General features: G+C 59.8%; 1 protein-coding gene and 10 non-coding genes across 11 annotated transcripts; 7 read left to right on the plus strand and 4 right to left on the minus strand.

Annotated features, from left to right (window-relative positions):
- The first annotated feature begins 315 nt into the window (after window positions 1-315).
- Window positions 316-389, plus strand: TRNAD-GUC. The gene has a single exon. It is a non-coding gene; the product is annotated as a tRNA-Asp (tRNA).
- A 759-nt stretch (window positions 390-1148) lies between these two features.
- On the plus strand, window positions 1149-1220 carry TRNAG-UCC. Its single transcript has one exon. It is a non-coding gene; the product is annotated as a tRNA-Gly (tRNA).
- Window positions 1221-1535: 315 nt separating this feature from the next.
- TRNAE-CUC lies at window positions 1536-1607 on the plus strand. Its single transcript has one exon. It is a non-coding gene; the product is annotated as a tRNA-Glu (tRNA).
- Window positions 1608-4332: 2725 nt separating this feature from the next.
- On the minus strand, window positions 4333-8390 carry LOC119879153 (basic proline-rich protein-like). Its single transcript, XM_038589587.1, has 6 exons — window positions 8089-8390; window positions 7504-7985; window positions 6683-7432; window positions 5377-6456; window positions 5079-5134; window positions 4333-4761 (listed from the first exon to the last, which is right to left on the minus strand). Exons 1-6 carry the CDS (start codon window positions 8388-8390, stop codon window positions 4333-4335), a joined length of 3099 nt encoding a protein of 1032 aa, XP_038445515.1.
- On the minus strand, window positions 5304-5374 carry TRNAG-GCC. Its single transcript has one exon. It is a non-coding gene; the product is annotated as a tRNA-Gly (tRNA).
- On the minus strand, window positions 6870-6950 carry TRNAL-CAG. The gene has a single exon. It is a non-coding gene; the product is annotated as a tRNA-Leu (tRNA).
- TRNAD-GUC lies at window positions 7545-7616 on the plus strand. Its single transcript has one exon. It is a non-coding gene; the product is annotated as a tRNA-Asp (tRNA).
- Window positions 8366-8435, plus strand: TRNAG-UCC. Its single transcript has one exon. It is a non-coding gene; the product is annotated as a tRNA-Gly (tRNA).
- Window positions 8436-10638: 2203 nt separating this feature from the next.
- Window positions 10639-10712, plus strand: TRNAN-GUU. The gene has a single exon. It is a non-coding gene; the product is annotated as a tRNA-Asn (tRNA).
- Window positions 10713-16628: 5916 nt separating this feature from the next.
- TRNAE-UUC lies at window positions 16629-16700 on the plus strand. Its single transcript has one exon. It is a non-coding gene; the product is annotated as a tRNA-Glu (tRNA).
- Window positions 16701-17276: 576 nt separating this feature from the next.
- TRNAE-UUC lies at window positions 17277-17348 on the minus strand. Its single transcript has one exon. It is a non-coding gene; the product is annotated as a tRNA-Glu (tRNA).
- Between the last annotated feature and the right edge of the window lie 3732 nt (window positions 17349-21080).

The following is a 21080-nucleotide window of genomic DNA, read 5'->3' on the forward strand; positions in this document are numbered from 1 at the left end:
CGCGGGGCCTCCGGCTCGCTCGCGCAGCCCTGCTTGCCGTGTCGGGCGTCTTCTCCCGCCGCCATCCCCGCCGCGGGGGGGGGGGGCGGCGGCGGGTCCGGGGGCGCGACGCTCCGAGTCGGGCCGGGGGACTGCTGTGCGCGCTGACGCGGCGGCCGGGGGGTCGGGCCGGGTGGGCCGTGGCCCGGGGCACGTGGCGGGCGCCTGGCAGGACGGGCGCGGGACGTCGAGGGCCCGGGTGGGCGTGGGCAGGCAGGCAGGCCGGCGGGGGGCGGGCGGGCGAGGGGTCGGGCGCCCGGGCGGCCGCCGCCGCCGTCCTCGTTAGTATAGTGGTGAGTATCCCCGCCTGTCACACGCGGGAGACCGGGGTTCGATTCCCCGACGGGGAGGCGAGACACGCCCTCTTTTGGTCGCGGGCGCCGCCGCCGCGCTGCCCAAACGTACGCCGGCCCCCAGGGCCCTCCTTCTCCTCCTTCTCCTCCTTGTCCTCCTTCTCCTCCCTCGTGCCTCCGCCCGGCCCCGTGCGGCCAGAGGCGCGGGGCGACCGCGGGGGCCCGTCCTGCCCGCCGTCGACCCGACCCCCGCACCCCCTGCCCTTCCTCGTCGGCCCTGGCGCCCTGGCGCCCTGGCGCGTGCGGGCTCGGCCCAGCCCAGCCGGGACCTCCTGACGGGAGGCTGGCCGCCACGGGCTCCTCGCTCACGCGACGGACAGCTGCCCGGCTGCCGGGCTGCCCGTGGAGGTGGCCGTGGGGGCCGGGCCGACTGTGCGGGCGGGGCGGGGCGGGGCGGGGCGGGGCGCGGGTGGCGGGAGGGAAGGGAAGGGAAGGGAAGCGCGCGCCGGGGGCAGGGGGCAAGGGGCGGGGCTCCCCGGCGGGCAGCCGAGGGCCCGGGAGCCGCAGGGCGGGAGAGAGCCCCCCAGAGGCGGGCGGCGGAGGCGGCGGGCGGTCGTGCCTGCGGAGCAGCCAGGGCTGCGTGGGGGTGGGCGGGTGGGGCGGGGCGGCCGCTGGTGGCGCCCGCGACGGCGCAGAGCTGCGGCCGGCCGGCACGTCGGGGCAGGGCTGCGGCAGGCGGCGGAGGCGGTGGCGAGAGGGCGAGGAGGCGCTGGTGCGGAGCCTGGGCCGGCGTCCGGGGGCGGCCCGGGCTGTGCAGCGTTGGTGGTATAGTGGTGAGCATAGCTGCCTTCCAAGCAGTTGACCCGGGTTCGATTCCCGGCCAACGCAGCTGGCCAACGTTTTGCGCGGCTCCAGGGCCCCGGTGCTCAGGCCCGATGGGAGCCGGGAGCCGGGCGCGACGCTGAGTGCGTGTGTGTGTGTGTGTGTGTGTGTGAGAGAGAGAGAGAGAGAGAGGAGGAGGAGGAGGAGGCGCGCAGCGTTTTGACGGCGCGGCGGGCGGGCGGTCCGGCCAGGTGGCTCGGCGGGGCCGGCGGGCGGCTGCGCGTGGCCCGGGGGGGCCCTGGAGGCCAAGCAGAGGCGAGTGGGCGGTAGGGAGGGAGGCGCCGGGTCCAGGGCGCACGGGCCAGGCGCGCAGCCTGACGCTCCCTGGTGGTCTAGTGGTTAGGATTCGGCGCTCTCACCGCCGCGGCCCGGGTTCGATTCCCGGTCAGGGAAGCCTTTCTTCTTCCTCTCGCAAGACCGCCGCCGCACACCCCTTTTAGCCGAAGCTCGCTCGTGCGTCTCCCTGGCCCCGAGCTGACCGAGGCTGCGCGTGCGCACGAGGCCACCCGCCCCGTCGAGCCCAAGGCTGGCTTGCCTGGCGGGCTCCGTCGGGCCGGCCCAAGCCTTTTGGCCTCGCTGGCTGGCTGGCCGGCAGGTGGGCCGACTGGAGGTCTCGGCGTCTCGCGGCCGCCTCCCCCGGACGCTCGCCTGGCTCCCCGTCTCGCTCCGCCCCAGGCCCCAGTCCGGGACGCCGTCCGACCCCAGCCGAGGCCACCGACAGGCCGGGCGCCTCGGGCCTCCGTGGGTGCTTGGACTCTCCCGCAGCACCCCTGCCGCCGGGAGAAAGGTCGTGGCGGCTCGCAGCGCCCCCACCCCCGGCCCCCCGCTGGCTCCTTGGTGAGGTGCTACTTGGCGGCGGCCGCGCTGGGGGCATGTGGGGGCGGCGGGCCGAGGCAGAGGGGGCCGGGTGTGGGGAGGGTGAGCCACCTGTCTCTCTCTGAGTCGGGGGTCACTTGCTGGAGCCCCCGGTGCCTTCTCTCGGCCGTCGGCCCGGCAACCGCCAGCGATGGCGGCCCCCGCCGCCCCCGCCCGGGCAGGCGGTGGTTGGAAAGCGGTTGTGGGCGTGTCCCGGTGGCCGGACCACCAGGCAGTGGAGGCCAGAGAGCAGGGAGATAGATGCAGGAGGCCAGTGGGGCTAACCCGCGGGCCGGGCAGGTGGGAGGGGGCGGAGGCACCCGGGGGACAGACGGGGTGCCCTTGGAGGCCCCGGGTCAGTCCAACTGCACGACCGCTACCCCGAATCCTGGGGCAGAGGGGCAGGCGTGTTCCCCGACACAGCTTCCTCCACCCCACGCCCCCGGCCCGGCCCCGGCCCCAGCCCCACGTGGCCGGCGCCCCAGCTGGATGCCGCTCGGAAGGCGTTCCCCTTGGCGCCTTAGCGCCCACCTAGGCAGGAGAGCCTGCAGCCCTGTCTCCGGGTGCGGGTCTCCTGGCGCCGCTGCTCCTGCAGGTGAACCGCAGCGCCCGGCCTCCTTCCTGCCAACGCTTGCACGCCGGCCCTCCAAGGCTTTGCTGTGTGTCCAGAGACCGTCTGTCTCCGTCGGAGGCGCAGAGGCCGGCCCGCGCTCTGCGTGAGCCTTCCGCGGCTCGCTGGCTGGATTGGGCCACGGTCGGGCGGCGGTGGAGAGGAGCGCCCGTGGGCCTCCGGGTGCTTCCCGTCAGCACGGGCAGTTCCCTCAGCGCCCTCGCCTCTCCCTCTGGCTGTATGGGTGGGGGTGGGGGTGCGGGGAGTCCGCGACGGTGGGGGATAGCGCGGGACGAGGGTGTTCTCCCCCGCGCGTCGCCTCCCACGGGGGTCAGGGCACAGGCGCAAAGCGTCCCGGAAAGAGGGGAGGGCCAGGAGCGGACCGAGCCGGGCAGTGGGAGAAGGAGTACCGGGTGTGTGCGTGGAGTGAGGGCCCGGGACGTGTGGCGCCGGCGGGCACTGGCCGAGAGTGGGGCTGGCCACTGAGGCAGGGTGTCTGCGGGGGCTCGGGTGCGGCAGGGCACCCTGCCCGGCGCCTCTCCTGCACCTGTGCACCTGTGCGGGCGGGCGAGCTGTGAGGTAGGGGACGGGACACGCTGGGCGTGTGCCTGAGGAGCCTGTGGGAGACCGGGACTGCCGGCCTTGAGTGTAGGACGTGGGTGTGGGGTCCAAGGGGTCGGTGGTAGATGGAGGGTTTGAGCCTGGAGGCTGGAAGGAGCGGCACGTGGCACGTGGGGGTGGGTGGCGGTGGGGAGTGGGTCCCGGTGCCAGAGGGCTGGGAGACCCCGTGGTGGCGGTGGACGGCGGGAGAGGTGCCGGAGGGGGGCTGCGGGGCTGCGCTGGGCTGCGCTGGGGCGCTGCAGGGTGGCCGGGCAGACGAGAGCGGGTGAGCGAGCGAGCGAGCGAGCGAGCGAGCGAGGTGCAGGGGGCGGGGGTGGCAAGCAGGCAGCTGCGCGGCGGCCGGGCGAGGCAAAGAGAGAGAGAGAGGAGGGAGGGAGGGACCGGGTGTCGGAGCTGTTCCCACGGGGTGAGGAATTCCACCGCCCCGGAGATGACCATTCCCCGTCATCGTCATGGGGACCACCAGCCACGTCTCAGGTGTCAGGTGTCGTCCTGGGCTTGAGATTCAGGGAGGCCAAAGGGACAGACGCAACGCACGATCATCGACAAATGAGGACTGGGAAAGGAGGGCACGGGGAGGCGGGTGACAGGGGTGGGGTCGTTCGGGCAAGAGGGGCTGGTGGGGGTGGAGGGGCCAGCGGCGCTGGTACTCGTGTTGCTGCTGCTGCCGCCGCTGCCTCCGCCGCCGCCGGTGATGGTGGTGGCGAACTTTGGCGCTGTTGGTGACGGCGTCCCCCGGGGCCCCGGTGTAACGGTGGACTCGGTGAGCGATGGGGGTCGGGGGTCCGGGAAGGCCTTCGGTGCCGCCGCCGGCGATGCCCTTGCCCGTGCGCTGGCCTCGGTCCTGCTGCTGCTATCGCGGTGGTGTGCTGGTGGTCCTGGGGCTTGGTGGCGACTCGGTGCTGGTGGGGTGGTGGTGAGGGAGGGTGGAGGACTTCAGGGCCGTGGGCCATGCTACCCGTGCCGGTGTGCTGATGGTGGCCTCGGTGGTGGCGGTGACCGCGGAGGACTTCAGTCTGTTGGCGATCATGCCTACGCTGGCCTGCTGGCGGTGGGCACGTCCCGCTGCTGCTGCTGCTGCTGCTGCTGCTGCTGCTGCTGGTACAACTGCTTCTGGCATGGTGGTGGTAGTCCTGGTGCTGGTGCTGGTGCTGGTGCTGGTGTGGGGATGGTGGTCCTGGGGGTTGGTGGTGGACCAAGTGCGGGGGTCGTGGAGGCCGGGCGAGGGGGGGAGGTGACCTCCGTGCCCTTGGCCGTGATGCCCATGCTGGTGCGCCGCCGTTCGTGGACCCGACGTGCTGGTGACAGCCGTGGCGGTGGCGCTGTCCCTCGAGGCTGGGTGTGCTGGCGCCGGTGCTGGCTAGGCTGCATGGACCTGGTGCTCGCGGTGACTTTAGCAGTGGGGAGTGGCCCGTGTTTGAAGGAGACCGCGGCCAGGTGGCCATAGAGAGCATCCCGGGGCTGCCAACGGGAGGATGTCGGGCCGTGAAACGGGGCTCCCTGGCGCGCTCCAAGGAGTGGCTGAGGGCCCCTCCAGAGGAGGGGTGGCAAGATGGTTGGTGGTCGGTCGACGTGCAAAGAGAGGAGGGTTTGGGGAGTGTGGGTAGAATGAGCCATTGAGGGAGGGAATGTGAAAAGCATGCAGGTGGGCTGTGCCCGGGCGGGCGCGGGCGGTGCTTGGAAGCATTGCTTGAAGTGACGTGGGTGAGCGAAGCGCCGTCCGGGTCAGGGTCATGGAGAGAAAAAGGGCAAGGACAACGTGGGGCCGGGCAAGGGACCTGGGCCACGTCGGGCGGCAGGGGGCGGGCAGCCGGGTGGAGCGTGGCGGCCAGGGCTGGCGGCCACGGGCGAGAGACCAGAACAGACAAGTCGGCAGGGGGAAGCGGGGCGGGGCAGGAGGGCAGGGCCCCCGGCGTGAGCACAGCTGGTTCAGGCTCAGGCCCTGTGGCTTGAGCGCGTGCGCGAGGAAGCCGGGCGCGCGCGGCCAAAAGGGGGCGGCGCGCTGCATGGGCCGGGAATCGAACCCGGGCCTCCCGCGTGGCAGGCGAGAATTCTACCACTGAACCACCCATGCACCGGTGGCGGCGGCCACCAGACGGCTTCCCCAGCGGCGCTCGTCGTCGTCCCGGCACGGCCAGTGGTGAGCACCCGCTGCGCGGGGGCGGGCGGCGGGCCCGCGGTCTGCAAGACAGGCTCCGCGCCCGTGCAGATGCGCCGAGGGCTCGGGCTCGGGCTCGGGCTCGGGCTCGGGCCGGCGCGCGGCGCCCACGGTCCCAGCGAGGCCCCGAGGCGGACTCGGCTCACCCTGCGCCCTCTCCCTGGGGCGGGGCCGCCGCCAGACACTGTCCTGCCGGGAGGAGCAGCCTGGCCAAGCCTGACCCGCGCCCGATTCCCAGGCAGCGCGGGGCGTCTGTGGCCGGCGCAGCTCAGCGCGGACCTTCCCTTCCCTCCCGGCGCCCCCCCGAAGGCCCATGGGCGGATGGCTCTCCGGCCCGTGCAGTGCGCGCCGGGGGGGCCGGCTGGGGCCCGGGGCTCGGATTGTGTGCGCTCCCGGGGTGCCGCGGGGGGGGGGGGGGGGGAGGTGGGTGCGCGTGTGTGCGTGTCGGCGTCGGTGTCGTCGTCGGAGATGGGGGCCGCCGAGTAGCGCCCAAGCCAAGAGGCCAAAGAAAGGCGTGTGAGCTCTGCCCGCAGCTCTCCGTCGGGGCCGGCTGGGCTGCGGTGGGGGTGAGGCCGGCAGGTGCGCTTGGGCGGAGCGGCCGCCGGCTGGCTGGCTGGCGGGCGGCGCGGTGAGGGAGCGCGCTGGCGTCCTGGAGCCCCGGCCCCGCAGCGGCTTCCGGCGCGGAGGGGGCCCGGGGAGGCAGGGCTGCCTTGCGCTCAGGGCTCCCCGGAGCCACCACGGCGGGGTGGACCCCACCCCGCCCCCCCGGGCCAGGCCCAGCGAACGGGGCGGGGGTCCCGTCTCTGGCTGGCGCGCGGAGGGCTCGGCTGCCCGCCTGGCGGGCGTGTGGCCGTGGTGAGGCCTCCGGGTGGCCACGCCTCGTGGGCGCCCCGGGGACGGAGGGGGTGGAGACCACGGAATGAATGGGGGCCGGCGGAAAGGACAGGCCGTGGGGACCCCGCGCTCCCGGCGGGCGGGCGGGGGAGGTGTAGGGGGGGCTGGGAGAGCGAGGAGGCGAGCGAGGCGCGCCCCTCAGTGGGAGCGTGGCCCGGCCCGCGCGGGGCTGCCGGCATTTCGGCCCGCGGCTGGCCTGCAGGGGGCGGCGGCGGGAAGGAAGAGGGCAAACGGAGCCCCCGGAGAGCCGTGCCGCCGACTTGCCGAGTTGCCGTGGGATGGGAGGAGGGAGAGGCGCGGGAGGTGGCGGGGGAGGGAGGGCGCGGGGGCGCCAAGCCTGTGGCCGGGAGGGCCGAGGCGCTGCAGCTGCGTGGGTCCCGGGCCACGTGTGCCAGGGCGCCGCCAGCCCGCAGCCCGCAGCCCGCGCAGCCCGCAGCGGCGTGTAAGGCGGGACAGACAGGGCGTCGTCCAGGCCCGGGTGCGGAGAGCCCGCGTTGGGCGGGCCAAAAGGTGGGCGTGTCAGGAGTGGGATTCGAACCCACGCCTCCAGGGGACTGCGACCTGAACGCAGCGCCTTAGACCGCTCGGCCATCCTGACGGCGGGCCTGGGCGCGCCGCCGCTCGCCTGGCTGGGACCCGGCGCCGACCCCGGAGCTGGCTGGCGGCCGTGGGTGCGCGACGGACGGACGGACGGACGGACGGACGGGACTCGCGTCCCGGTCGACGAGGCCAACGGCCCGCCGACTGACTCTGCTGGCGCCGCCGCCCTCGCCGCGGTCCTCGCCGCCGCCCCCTCCCCCTTCCGGGGCGCGCACCCTGCTGCCGGCGTCCGGCCCCCGCCGCCCCGCCGCCCGCCGCCCGCCGCGGCCCATCCCCGGCGCGGGGCCTCCGGCTCGCTCGCGCAGCCCTGCTTGCCGTGTCGGGCGTCTTCTCCCGCCGCCATCCCCGCGCGGCTGGGCGGGGGCGGCGGCGGGTCCGGGGGCGCGACGCTCCGAGTCGGGCCGGGGGACTGCTGTGCGCGCTGACGCGGCGGCGGGGGGTGGGCCGGGTGGGCCGTGGCCCGGGGCACGTGGCGGGCGCCTGGCAGGACGGGCGCGCGGGACGTCGAGGGCCCGGGTGGGCGTGGGCAGGCAGCAGCGGCGGGGGCGGGCGGGCGGAGAGGGGTCGGGCGCCCGGGCGGCCGCCGCCGCCGTCCTCGTTAGTATAGTGGTGAGTATCCCCGCCTGTCACGCGGGAGACCGGGGTTCGATTCCCCGACGGGGAGGCGAGACACGCTCTTTTGGTCGCGGGCGCCGCCGCCGCGCTGCCCAAACGTACGCCGGCCCCCAGGGCCCTCCTTCTCCTCCTTTCCTCCTTGTCTCCTCCTCCTCCCTCGTGCCTCCGCCCGGCCCCGTGCGGCCAGAGGCGCGGGGCGACGCGGGGGCCCGTCCTGCCCGCCGTCGACCCGACCCCCCGCACCCCCTGCCCTTCCTCGTCGGCCCTGCGCCCTGGCGCCCTGGCGCGTGCGGGCTCGGCCCAGCCCAGCCGGGACCTCCTGACGGGAGGGCTGGCCGCCACGGGCTCCTCGCTCACGCGACGGACAGCTGCCCGGCTGCCGGGCTGCCCGTGGAGGTGGCCGTGGGGGCCGGGCCGACTGTGCGGGGGGGGCGGGGCGGGGGGGGGGCGCGGGTGGCGGGAGGGAAGGGAAGGGAAGGGAAAGCGCGCGGGGGCAGGGGGCAAGGGGGGGGCTCCCCGGCGGGCAGCCGAGGGCCCGGGAGCCGGGGCGGCGAGAGCGCCCCCAGAGGCGGGCGGCGGAGGCGGCGGGCGGTCGTGCCTGCGGAGCAGCCAGGGCTGCGTGGGGGTGGCGCGGGTGGGGCGCCGGGCGGCCGCTGGTGGCGCCCGCGACGGCGCAGAGCTGCGGCCGGCCGGCACGTCGGGGCAGGGCTGCGGCAGGCGGCGGAGGCGGTGGCGAGAGGGCGAGGAGGCGCTGGTGCGGAGCCTGGGCCGGCGTCCGGGGGCGGCCCGGGCTGTGCAGCGTTGGTGGTATAGTGGTGAGCATAGCTGCCTTCCAAGCAGTTGCCGGGTTCGATTCCCGGCCAACGCAGCTGGCCAACGTTTTGCGCGGCTCCAGGGCCCCGGTGCTCAGGCCCGATGGGAGCCGGGAGCCGGGCGCGACTGAGTGCGTGTGTGTGTGTGTGTGTGTGTGAGAGAGAGAGAGAGAGAGAGAGAGGAGGAGGAGGAGGCGCGCAGCGTTTTGACGGCGCGGGGGCGGGCGGTCCGGCCAGGTGGCTCGGCGGGGCCGGCGGGCGGCTGCGCGTGGCCCGGCGGGGGCCCTGGAGGCCAAGCAGAGGCGAGTGGGCGGTAGGGAGGGAGGCGCCGGGTCCAGGGCGCACGGGCCAGGCGCGCAGCCTGACGCTCCCTGGTGGTCTGTGGTTAGGATTCGGCGCTCTCACCGCCGCGGCCCGGGTTCGATTCCCGGTCAGGGAAGCCTTTCTTCTTCCTCTCGCAAGACCGCCGCCGCACACCCCTTTTAGCCCAAGCTCGCTCGTGCGTCTCCCTGGCCCCGAACTGACCGAGGCTGCGCGTGCGCAGTTGGTTTATATTTGGAAGGCTATTTGGGGCTGCTGTGCACCTCCGCCAGGATATACTCCCCCTTTCTCTCACCCTTATGCCAGTTTCCTGTGCGAGTGCTTCTCCAGCCAAATCACACCCGTCCTTTTGTGAAGTCTGCATTCCATTCAGATGTGTATTCTATTACCAGTATGTAACACGTCCATATACTAGGTTTGTCTTTCCCTCCTTCCGTTTCTGTCCTATCTTTGACGACCTTTGGAAGGCTACTCCCTTTGGAAGAATGCTTTTTTTTTCCGTATTCACTCTACTTGTTATTTTGTGGCCGTGCTGGCAGGAATCAAAAATTCCTGTTTTTTTAGGTGATCCTGCAGAACACTCCCCGACTGCTTAGGCATTTAGCCTCTTGTTGTGGGAATGTCCACTCTCATAGTAATACCTATCTATATTCTGAAATTAATGGGTTCTTTAGTATAGGATGTTGATCATAAGACCCTGGTAAGAAAATGTAAAGAGAATCCAAACTCTTTTGGCCCGTGCCCAGTGGTCTGCTGTTACCCCTGTGCGTGTAACTAATTTGGTCTGTGATTTTTTTTTTTTTTTTATGAAAACCTTTGATTCAACCCCAAAGGTGTCCAGGAGGAATCAATGTGTTTCAGTGTTACCTGCTTCAATGTCTAGCATAGAAACTCCGTGCTACTATGTTCTGTTTTATGAAGACGACTTTGATCAGGTTTTAGAAGCAGGATGAACTACCTTGTTTACATTTAGCAAACTCTCCATATTAAGTGTACCAGTATTGGTGTTTTTCTGAGTTTAAGCATTGTAATGGACGATCTGGGCTTCTTTAGCCAGCGTCTCCGAATGGCAGCACATCTACCATGAAATGCCAGAAGTTTTGGTAAAATGCAAATGCCCTTGCTGTTAAAAAAATCCTGAAAAGTTAATGTTCTTACAATTCATAGAACCGGTCAAATTACTTTTATTACTAAAAGTTTATTTCCCTGATTTAGAGTAACTTGCCAGTTTGTTTTCACATTTCAGTGTAAAAATGTATGGTTTACTCATAAATTAGTAATTCTCTATGGAGTTTCCAGAGCCCCTTTGGGCGATGTTTTTGAATCACTATGAAGGGAGTACTGGTAGGTGTTCAATCTACCCTGTATCTCAGGTCTCCAGATGCTGTTTTGCCTCCCCACGGAATATTTAGGACTGCTCGAGAGTCACATTCAGGAGGAACTTTGGACATCACTGTCGTTTTTAGTTAAGTATTTTAATAATGCTGGAACAGCTGGTTTAAAATTCACAAAGAGGTAATGTGACTGATATTCCTAAAAGCTTAGGGAAAGAAGAACATCAGGGTGGTTTCCCAACCTGGGATGTTAGTTCAAATCACCGCAAGCTGTTTCCCCCCGCACTCCCCCTCCCTGTGCCGGTTCCTCTCCCTCCCCCATTCTCAAGTTCCTCCGGTGCTGAATTTGTCTCCTTCTGTGCAGGTCTCAACTTTGGGAGAAAGAAGCAGCCACTGCCTGCTGGTGCCAAGAAATTGGGAAGAAAAGAAGCAAGGACCCTAGTGTCGCACAACTGGGGTGGTTTATGATCTGGCTTTTAGAACCACGCAACTGGGATCTACTTGCAATCTCAAGGTGAAAAAAAAAAAAGGAGTCTCACAGGTATACTAGTGTCTCATTAATAATCTATAAATACGACCTGCAAGAGCAGGCAAAGAAGGCGTAGTCTCTGTGGCGCAATCGGTTAGCGCGTTCGGCTGTTAACCGAAAGGTTGGTGGTTCGATCCCACCCAGGGACGACTGAAGTTTCAGTTTTCCTTTTTTTCCTATTAAACATCAAGTTCCACTTCTAATCCAATATTCTACGAATCAGTTTAGTAAAGAACATCTAGTATGTTTCTCTAGTAAGAGATATTCCCCAGGTCCTGCATCCCATGAGATCAGGAGCTATCTACGGCCAAACTAGAGACACGGTACTTCTTTTCCTTCTGGAAGCTAAACCTTTCATAGCTGTATTTTCTGCAGAATTCCATAGCCAGTGGGCCTCTGCAAATGAGTGGTGCTAATACTAAAATCGGTTAAGGCTCTTTCACATCTGTTTATTCTTGCAGCGAATGCTAAGCTCCTGGAGAAATTCAATGATCCCTGGACAAGTTTAAAAGGGATTGAAGTTTAGCATTTCATGCATTGATGTGCTCTAATTTGTCCTACTACCTACTCATAGTTGGGCAACTGCCCTTATACATAGGGCTACAGTGAAGGTCCTAGAAATAATCTTTTAAGGGCTTTGCCTGTGACTCCCAACTCTTTTCCTTTCGTATTACACTCTTTTGGTGATCCTGTCAACTTTCAAATTTGTGTCTCCAGAACTTCTCCCGAATTCTAAACCCAGCCACGCGTCCACCTGCCTGCCTCATGACCCCTTCCTTAGGGTCATCCTCTTCCTAACTGAGTCCAACTTCTCCCCAGTCCCTAGGCAGGAGTCTTTTCCAGGATTTCCACTCCTAGGGAATTGATGGCAGTGCCATCACCTTTAGGGAAAACAAGCCAGATAGCAACGAGACTTCCTTGACTTCGCCCAGCAAATCCATGGGTCATCAGGTTCTTGCTATTTTAACTTCTTTGCCTTCCCTTCCACTGCCAGTTTCCTTGGGAAGTGGACCCAGCTCAGCCTGAAAAGTCCTGGTTTAGTATGAGGTACGTGTTGCCAGAACTCGGGTTTTGGTTTGTTCCCACTCGAGGGAACTGCAGGGAGCTGGACTCCACTTCAGCTTTTAGAAGAACAAAATCCTGCCTTGTCCCTAGTCTCTGCCTATGTACCTGTTATTCATCTACTTGTTTATGCACACACGCGTTCATTCATCAAAACATATGTTGACAACTGTCATGTGCCGGGCACTCTGCAAGGACCTGCAAATAAAATGATGAGCAGAAAACAGATACAGTTATCATATTTATTCAGTTCATAACTGCTTTCTATAAGGCCTGACGACAAGAACTGTGTGATCCAGTTGTGCTCTCTGGGAGAATTTCTAGTACAAAGGGGGCTCCCTGGTCCCTGATTCTTTCTCCTGCCGTTTACAAAGCTAGGGAGGCTAGAGAGCTATGCCATCCACTTGCCCTGTATTGGCTGAAGGGAATTGGCTTGGGGGATCATCCAAACCTGTTGTGCTGCTGGTTTTCAGGCTCAGGAGAGTAGAGCAGGGCCTTTGGCTGCATAGAGTCAAGCTCCCCAAAGTGCTGCAGTTACCTTGGTGCTTGGCCACAAGTCATTCAATAGGAACTGCCAGTCCATGACTCTACCCGATGTTTCTAGTGTCATGAGTTAGACTTTCTGCTCTCAGGTTGAAGCTTGGTGGTTCACAGTACCAAGTGGTTCACCCAGATTGCTGTCCTTTGAGCCACAAGCTTCGTTCCTTTGCCCCCAGAACTCCCGTGTTCTCCATTCTTTCGTAAGCTCCTTATCTCCTTTCTGAATAATTTCTGGTATACGTGAGGCTCCTTGGGCAGTTTCTTTCTGTCTGTCTGTCTTTTTTTTTTTTTTTTTTTTTCCTTTTTTTTAATCTTAAGCAGCCTCCATGCCCAACGTGGAGCCCAATGATGCGGAGCTCCAACTTATGACCCTGAGATCATGATCTGAGCTGAAATCATGAGTCAGATGCTCAACCAAATAAGCTTGAACAGTTTCTTCTTGGACAAAAGACTTTTGTTGCTCGCTTCGGCAGCACCTATACTAAAACTGCTCAAAAGACTTTTGAGTAAGAAATGCCTGGGTGACTCAGTGATTGAATGTCTGCCTTCAGCTTGGGGCGGGATCCTGGGATCCCGGAGTTCCAGAATCAAGTTCTACATCGGGCTCCCTGCAGGGAGCCCGCTTCTCCCTCTGCCTGTGTCTCTGCCTCTCTCCTCTCTCTCTCTCTCTCTCTCTCTCTCTCTTTCTCGGTGTCTCTCGTGAATAAATAAAATCTTTTTTTTTTTTTAAATAATAAAACTCAGTAACAGAAAAATATAGGAATCTCAAAGGGCTTTGTTGGGGTGGAAGGCAGACAGGATATTGTGAATATTCTGGAAAGCGAATCCAACAACCCAAGGTCTGCTGTATAGCAAGTTAATGGTCATCTATTGTCATCTAGGAATCTGCATTGCTAATGACTTAAGACTTTGTCACAGAGGGGAGAAATTTAAAGACTCAGAAAGTCTCCTTAAAAGAAAATGGTGTGATCACTTCCCTACATTTTCAATTTATGGCACAGGTTAAAATGAAGAGACTTCAGTGAAACTCCAAAAAGTGTATACAAAATTGTTCCACCTTCTTTTTAACAGTTTATTGTTTAACATACAACAACCTGCCCATATTTAAAATAGACAGTATGATGTTTTGACATAGGTACACACTAGTGAAGCCATCATTGTAATCGAAATAATGAATATATCCTTCATCCCCAGAAGTTTCCTTATAGCTTTCGATAAGGCTTCCCTTCTGACCCTCACTAAGTCATGCCCCCCGACCTGTGCATCTTGAGCAAATACTAATCTGCTCATGGTCACTGTAGATTAGTTGGCATTTTCCTTTTTTTTTTCTTTTTCCTTTTTTTGAACATTTATATCCATTTATTTGGGATAGCTGGCATTTTCTAGAGTTTTACGTAAATGGAGCCATATAGTAAGTCCTCTTTTGTTTGGCACCCTGAGACTTTTTAAACTTTCATCATTCTAGCACATGGGTAGTGTTATGTTCATACCCACTAGGATGGCTATCATTTTAAAAATAACAACAAAAGAAAATAAAAAGTGTGAGCAGGAAGGAGAAATTAGAACCACCAAGCATTGCTGGTGAGAATGTACATGACCCAGCAATTTCACTACAAGGTATGTGCCCAAAATAGTTAAAACCAGATACTCAAAACTAGTCCTTGCCCACGAATGTTCAGAGCTGCACTGTTCACAGCAGTCGGAAGGTGGAAACAACCCAAATGTCCATCAGTGGATGAATACATTAACAGCATGTGGCACATACATAGGGTGCAATATTATTCAGCCATAAAAAAAATGAAGTACTGATCCATGCCACAGCTTGGATGAACTCAACAGTACACTAAGTGAAAGAAGCCAGAGACAAATCACATAGTGTGTGATTCCATGCATACGAAATATCTAGAGTTAGTTATCTCCAGAGGAACAGAAAGCAAGCTGATGGCTTCTAGGAGCTGGGAGGAGTGTGTATGAAGGATCGCTTCATGGATGCAGGGCTTTATTTTGGGATGCTGAACATGTTTTGGAACTAGACAGTTAAGGTAGTCACACAGCTTTAAGAATGTACTAAATGCCACTGAATTGTTCACTTTAAAATAGCTAAACTTAAAAAAATAAAAAATAAATAAATAAATAAATAAATAGCTAAACTTAGGGATGCCTGGGTGGCTCAGTGGTTGAGCATCTGCCTTCGGCTCAGGGCGTGACCCTGGAGTCCTGGAATCGAGTCCCGCATCGGGCTCCCTGCATGGAGCCTGCTTCTCTCTCTATGTCTCTGCCTCTGTGTATGTGTATCTCTCATGAATAAATAAATAAATAAAATCTTTTTTAAAAATAATAAAAATAAAATAGCTAAACTTATATGCATAAGTTTAAATTTTAAAAAGATAACTCAGCATGGTCCCTGAAGTCCAGTGGTCCGCAGGTTTGATCATAAGTCAGTATATTGGTGGTTCAAGTCCCCCAGGGGAGGTGTGTTGCTAACCTACTCTTCCCCAGCCCTCCTGCTTCTCTGCCAGAAGGGACTTTTTCCTTCTTAATTCATCCCTGTTTTGTGACCAGATGAGGCATCTTTGCTTTATACCCAGTGAGGGCAAAAGCTCTGAAAAAACAATTACCCTAAACTGAAGCCTACCTAACCAAGGCGGCTTTCTCTTCTGTGTGCTTCATATAAGGAGCCGCTTCTGGGACATTTAATTTTGTGTGTCAACTTGACTGGGTTGTGGGGTGCCCAGATATTTGGTCAAACATGATTTGGAACGTTGCTGTGAGGATGTTTTTGGCTGGGATGAACATTTAAATCAATAGATTGAATAAAGTATATTGCCCTCCCTAACGTGGGTGGGCCTCGCTCAATCAGGTGGTGGCTGGAAGAGACTAAAAATACCACCTGCTCTCTCTCCAGTAAGAGAGAACTATCTGCTGGGTTGCCTTTGAGCAGGGACATCGGGTTCTTCCTGCTTTGGGGCTTTTCCTAGGTCTCCAGCCTGCTGGCCTTGATCTTTGGGCTTGAAATGCAGTAGCAACTCCCGTGGTGCTCAGGCCTTCAGGCTCCAACTGGAACCAAGCCATCAAACCGTCATCCCTCCTGGGTCTCCAGCTTGCCAACCCACTCTGCAGCTTGGGACTCCATAATCACGTGGTCTGCAGAGACAGCTACAGGTGTACAGTATGTCTTCTATTGGTTCCGTTTCTCTGGAGAGCTCTAAGACCCGTCCCACGCGGGTCCCCTCTTCTCCTTCCTCGCATTAAGTCCTAGCAGAAAATCTGAGGGCTCTTCAGATTACAGGAAACGGAAACAGCCTCATCATTTTTTTTTTTAATTGGAAACATGCTACTGAATGCAATTTTAAGGAGAAAATGCATACCTGTTAGCCTACTACCTTCAATCCATGTGGGAGCTGCTGCTAGGGCTGCTGAGGTGAAACACTCCCCAGAGGACTTGTCCATCCTAGAGGGAAAGCCATGGAGGTTAGTACGGGAAAACTGTATGCTTAAGGAATATGCTGGGTAGGAAAAGTTCCAAGCTCATTCCCAAGGGTGCTGTGATTCAACTAGGGTGGGGTCTGGGGAAAGGTTCCTGGTGGGTGGGATGGAGGGATGACTCAGTTTGGGAGAGCATGACCTTGGCTCCAAGGTGTGGGGCGAGGGCCTCTATACAGGAGTGGGCCTGGAAGCTCGGAGAAGTAGGAGCGCCTGGTATTTGTAGCTGTGGGGAATAGTACAAAGGGAAGGCCGCATACCACATTAAATAAAATTTAATATTTTAAATTTCTCAAGCTAGGAAAGAGTAAAATACAATAAGATCTTCCCACCCACCTTGACAAAAGTAGGTCTTAAAGGACCTATGAGGCCAGATGTGTATTTAGAATCCGGTGGACTCAGCTCTGTGCCTGAGCACCGGGCTGGGGGAGGACCCTCCTCTCAATTCTAGCTCCTTCCAGCAGGGAGAGTGGTCTTGCGCACCCGTACGGGCACCTCACCTCCCACTACCAGGCTCTGACCCCTGCAAGCAGCCCTTTTTTGGCCACCTGCTGATCCTTCCCAGCTCACACATGGTGGGGGTGGGGGTGGGTGAGAGGGCATCCTAACCCACCCCTGCAACACTGACCGGGGGGGGGGGGGGGGGGGGGGGGGGGGGGGGGGGGGGGCACTCTAACCAAACTTCAGGCCTTTGCGAGGGTCATTCCGGGTCCCACCTAACAGCATGGCCTAGAGGAGGGGTGCAGCGAAAATGTAGGAAAAATTGTCCTCTTCCCTGGCTTGACTTGTGACAGTCTTTCTTGTGACCTTTCTGCCACTTAAAGTCTCCTTCCAGCCCCTGACCCAAGTGGCAGTCACATCATCCCACCACCCCCCCCCTCAAAACACTTTCCAGACATTTCTAAAGATCTCCAACAGGTGCCTGCATCATTCTCAAGATCCTATTCCAAGAGACGCGGCCCTGGCGTCCCCCACACCCCTCCCTGGTGGTCTAGTGGTTAGGATTCGGCGCTTTCACCGCCGCGGCCCGGGTTCGATTCCCGGTCAGGGAAGCTTGTCCTTTTCCGCCCCACAAGTGGGCGGGGCTCCGGATTCTCGCCCACAGGCCAAGCTCCGGTCGTGTGTATCTGCTATTTTAGTAGGATCGGTCCTCATCTATTTACCATAGTTCCTGTCTTACAGGTAAAGCGAACTAATTACCATATAGAAATATATTCTGGTTTTTACAAAAGACCAAGCAGCAGAGGATCTGGTAAAATCACGTACGTGCGTTGTCTCCACCCCTGGAATGTGACTTAAGGTTTCCCTGAACGTGGGGGGGGGGGGGGGGGACACATGCCTCCATTGCTGGGAGCCTGCCTGCACCAGCCAAACCCTAAGAGCTGTCACAGTCATTTGACACAACTCCCTTGTGTCGGGTAGAAATGTTCTCCTAGGAAAAGAATGACTCCGTATTTTCCAACAAAGGGGGGCCGAGGCAAGTTTGAATCCCCACGAGGACTTTCTCATTCTTCACAGGGCCCTTGTCCCTTCAACACCGGTGACACGACCTGAGGGCCTCGGGAAAGAGCCTCGGTTTAAAACGGAGTCACTCGGAGCAACAGTAGGTGAGCAGAAAGAAAACAGGCTTCCCTGACCGGGAATCGAACCCGGGCCGCGGCGGTGAAAGCGCCGAATCCTAACCACTAGACCACCAGGGAGGAGCGCCTGGTGGGGTCCGGCAGCACCTTGTGACAAAGGATCTTAGGACCCAGTCAAGCCTGCGGTAGAAACTTCAGATGTCTGAAGAGTATCCCGGAAATTTTAAATAATCTTGAACGTGTTCCTCCTAACTGGAGTCCAGAGGGGCAGTGGAGCCTGCGTATGAGCAGAGAAGCTACTGGGAATATTCGTGAACACCGTCCTTGCTGCCATTTGCATGTAGCGTTTGCTAGTTGGTTGCACACAGAATTCCAGAAGGACCCGGGAGGCAGGCAGTGGGCGTCCCAAGACTTGGTGAAGCATGAAGTGAGCCCCTGGCCTCCGTGAGGACCTGCCGGCCCAGAGGCCACACTGGCCAACCCACGCAGAATTTGCTTCCAAGGCAAAAAGGAAAGGCCTTCTAAGAAAAACCAAGGCCAAGGAATGCTCTCCCAGCCTGTCTCAGTGACTTCCGGGTTAGCCAGCCGCTGGGGGGCGGGGGGGGGGGGGGGGCAATGACACAGGAGGAAAAGCAAAGTGAGCACAGGCCAGTGTCTTCTCCTTTCCGTCCTTCCTTCCTTCCTTAGCAGCAAGCCCAAGGGAGGAAACGGCGTAGAACGTGCGCGCTTAGAAGTAAACCAAACCCAGTGGGTCAGCTCTGCGCCTCGGCCCGGCCGGTCTGGTCGGGACAACCACCCCTGCGGCCCCAGCGGCTGTGAGACGGGGACTGCGTGGTTCAGTGGTGCTGCCTGAGTTGAACGCTTTTATATGTGACCTGTCAACTAAACACAAATCCAGACTTAGAAAAGGAGAGACTTCTCGAAAAGGAGGGCATGGCCCCAGCTCAGAAATCTGCAAACGTCTCAAATCAAACAGCACAGGGTGATTCTTTCTCAGGGAAGGGCAAGCAGAGCTTAGCAGAACTTTTAGGGGAAGTTGAGGCAGTGGGGGAGAGAACAGAGCGTGATGAGAGCAGCTACCCAGGAAATGGGTTTCGCTTCGGTCAACGGAGAGTCCAATAAGCTAGTAAATGGGACACGCTCTGCATATTTGCTGGATCTTGGGGACACGCCACGGCCCGAGGGCCTGTGGGGAGGAGAGAAGCTCCACGACGGTTAACTCAAGCTAAGGCAGAGGCTGAGAAATGGGCCCTGCCCTTCTGATGAGAACTGGTAAAATCCACGCTAATTATTTTAATGTTTCTTTACATAGAACGACATTAATAGCAATAAAAAGCCACCCCGACGAGCTGGGAGGGAAGGCTCAGGAAGGGGAGAAGCTTTACGTTTCACTACCCCTAGCAGCACATTTCTGCTGACGGGCTCGTCTCCCACTGAGCCCCACAGCGCTTGTCCTTGTCGCTGATCCGAGGACCAGATGGTAAGTTGAGTACAAATACATTTGCATTTTCATGGTTTGAGGCTTCTTTCTCAAGCGTCCCAGCTGGAGTGGGAGGCTCGGTTTGGTTGGCCATCCTCCCCGTCCTGCGTCTCGAGCAAGCGGCCGAAGACCTGCGGACACCCGGGCTGCACCTGCCAGGCAGGCCTCGGCTGTCCCCCAGGTGATTTTGCCTGTGGGACAGGGGACAGACGTCCACAGACGGTCGGTTCTCACGATGGCCTGCTGCCCTCTCCTCCGGCGGGAGCCCAGCAGGGCAGGCCTCCTCCCAGAGCCTGCAGTTGGATTTTGCTGCCCCGTTGCTTCTGCAAGGCCGAGCCTCACCCCTGCTCGCCCACTCCCACGCGGGGCCCGGCAGCCTCACCCCTCCCAGCAACCTCTGCATCCACGGTGGGAAGAGGGGCTGGCTATGACCCCCAACCACAAACCCTGGGGGCGCAGGTGGCCTGGGCGGGGGAGGGGCGGAAAGCCAGCGATGTTTCTGACGTTCTCCTCCACCTGTCACGGGGCGGTAGCCTGGAGCTGGGGCACAAGAGCAACCAAAGCCCTGTAGCTCGTTGGTCTCCTTCCTCATTAGCGAGCGTAGTGGTGACTCATTCCCATCTTATTCCCATAAGAGACCAGGGTTTAGTAACTCCCAGCCACTGAACTGATTTGTTACGTCACTGCTTCTGCTTACTCCTCTTATTTCCAAGCTTACACGTAAAATCAAGCAGTTAGTTACCATATAGGATACACCTGTTTTACAAGAAATCCAAAGGGATGAAGGTGGCATTCTGATCCTGCAAGCCCGGTGGGGTATTTGCCTGGCTCTGGACTTGCCTGCCAGGTGCCAGCCACCAGGGGGAAGACCGAAAATAAAATTCCTGGGCCGCCTAGAACTCCAATTTTAAACCATTTTAAGGATTTCAAAGTGAGAGAGTTTCATAGTTACTTATACTGTGCTTCCATTGACATAGATATGGACCTAAACCTTTCTAGATTTAGCAGATATCTGAATTGCTGTGCATGTTTCCGAGTGAAAGTGTAATAACAGCTCAGTGACTTTCCGGGGAGGAGGAGCATTCTGGAATCACTGGAAGGACATCTTAAGTCTCCACAGCCTGCCTGGACCTCAGGTGCTGATCAGCCCAGCAACCGGGTGTTTGACTCTGCCCTTTGTCTCTCTTGAGAATCACAGCTAGAAGGACTCACATCATCTTTTTTTAACATTTTATGTATTAAAAAATTTTCTTAAATAAGAAAAAAAGATGTTATGTATCTATTCATGAGAGACACAGGCAGAGACAGAAGCAGGCTCCACTGCAGGGAGCCCGATGCAGGACTCGATCCCAGGACCCCAGGATCATGCCCTGAACTGAAGGCAGACACTGAACCACTGAACCACCCAGGCTTCCCATGACTCACATTCTTAATTCACACCTTTGAGTAAAGGATCAGCATCTTACTTTTAAAATATATTTCAAAAGAAATGAACTATATAATATATAATGAAATAATTAAAAAGAAATGAAACGGGCTCGCAGGAGAGGTTGCAGAGAGGCTGTTGACATCAGGCTAAGGTGCTCACGGATGGGAGCCCCCTGCACCCCACCCTGCTGCCCCCTCCCTCAGCCCAAGGGTCCCTCCACCAGCCCAAGTCCACTTTACTTTATTTTTAATAAGACTTTATTTATTTGACAGAGAGAGGAAGAGAGAGCCAAGAGACAAGCAGGGGAACAGCAGAGGGAGAGGGAGAAGCAGGCTCCCTGCTGGGCTGGGAGCCCAGGCCCGGGGATCATGACCTGAGCCAAAGGCAACCGCTCCACCCACGACCGAGCACCCAGCGCCCCTCAGGGTCCCCTTTAATTCTTGACTCAGGGCGGTCTCGACTCGGGTGTGAAGGAAGCAGTGGCCTTTCCCTCCGGCTGGAGCGGGGCTTTGGGAGAGATGAAGCAAGTTCTGGGCTCCCGAAGTGGCGTGGGTTTGATTCCGAGTCTGGCTTCTGGAATCACCCACGGCCGACCTGCTACCAGCTCGGGATCACAGCGCTGGGGGGGGGCCGGGCGGTGGCAAGCTGGGTGCTGGGCCCAGCAGGTGGCCAGCACCTGGGTGAGACTCACCTGGGAACGGAGCAGGCGGGCACCTGGGGTGCGCTGGTTGGCCGCCTTCGCCTTTTATCCAGCCTCGTTGGTGCCATCCTATCCCCCCGGAAGCCTTCCTGAGCCGAGTGTCCTGCTGAGCTCTGCGCTTTGGAGTGCTTCATTCACACCGTTCTCCAACTTTCTAAGCCTTAGTTGGGTCTCCACTGAGAGCCCCAACTCCTCCGCACCCCCCCCAGAGCCCCCGCATAGGTAATATGATCTTGTGATTTA

Source organism: Canis lupus, unplaced genomic scaffold (assembly GCF_011100685.1).
Source record: "Canis lupus familiaris isolate Mischka breed German Shepherd unplaced genomic scaffold, alternate assembly UU_Cfam_GSD_1.0 chrUn_S352H512, whole genome shotgun sequence".
Classification (NCBI taxonomy): Eukaryota; Metazoa; Chordata; class Mammalia; order Carnivora; family Canidae; genus Canis; species Canis lupus.

What these genes read in the sequence shown, in the direction of transcription:
- LOC119879153 (XM_038589587.1), bottom strand. Translation starts at nt 8,390, where the DNA reads ATGCTCACCACTATACCACCAACGCTGCACAGCCCGGGCCGCCCCCGG. An exon ending in TCCCGGGCCCTCGGCTGCCC is followed by an intron (nt 7,986 to 8,088) that starts GCCGGGGAGCCC and finishes CCCCCCGCACAG; the next exon opens with TCGGCCCGGCCCCCACGGCC. An exon ending in TGCCGCCCGACGTGGCCCAG is followed by an intron (nt 4,762 to 5,078) that starts GTCCCTTGCCCG and finishes TCCCGTTGGCAG; the next exon opens with CCCCGGGATGCTCTCTATGG.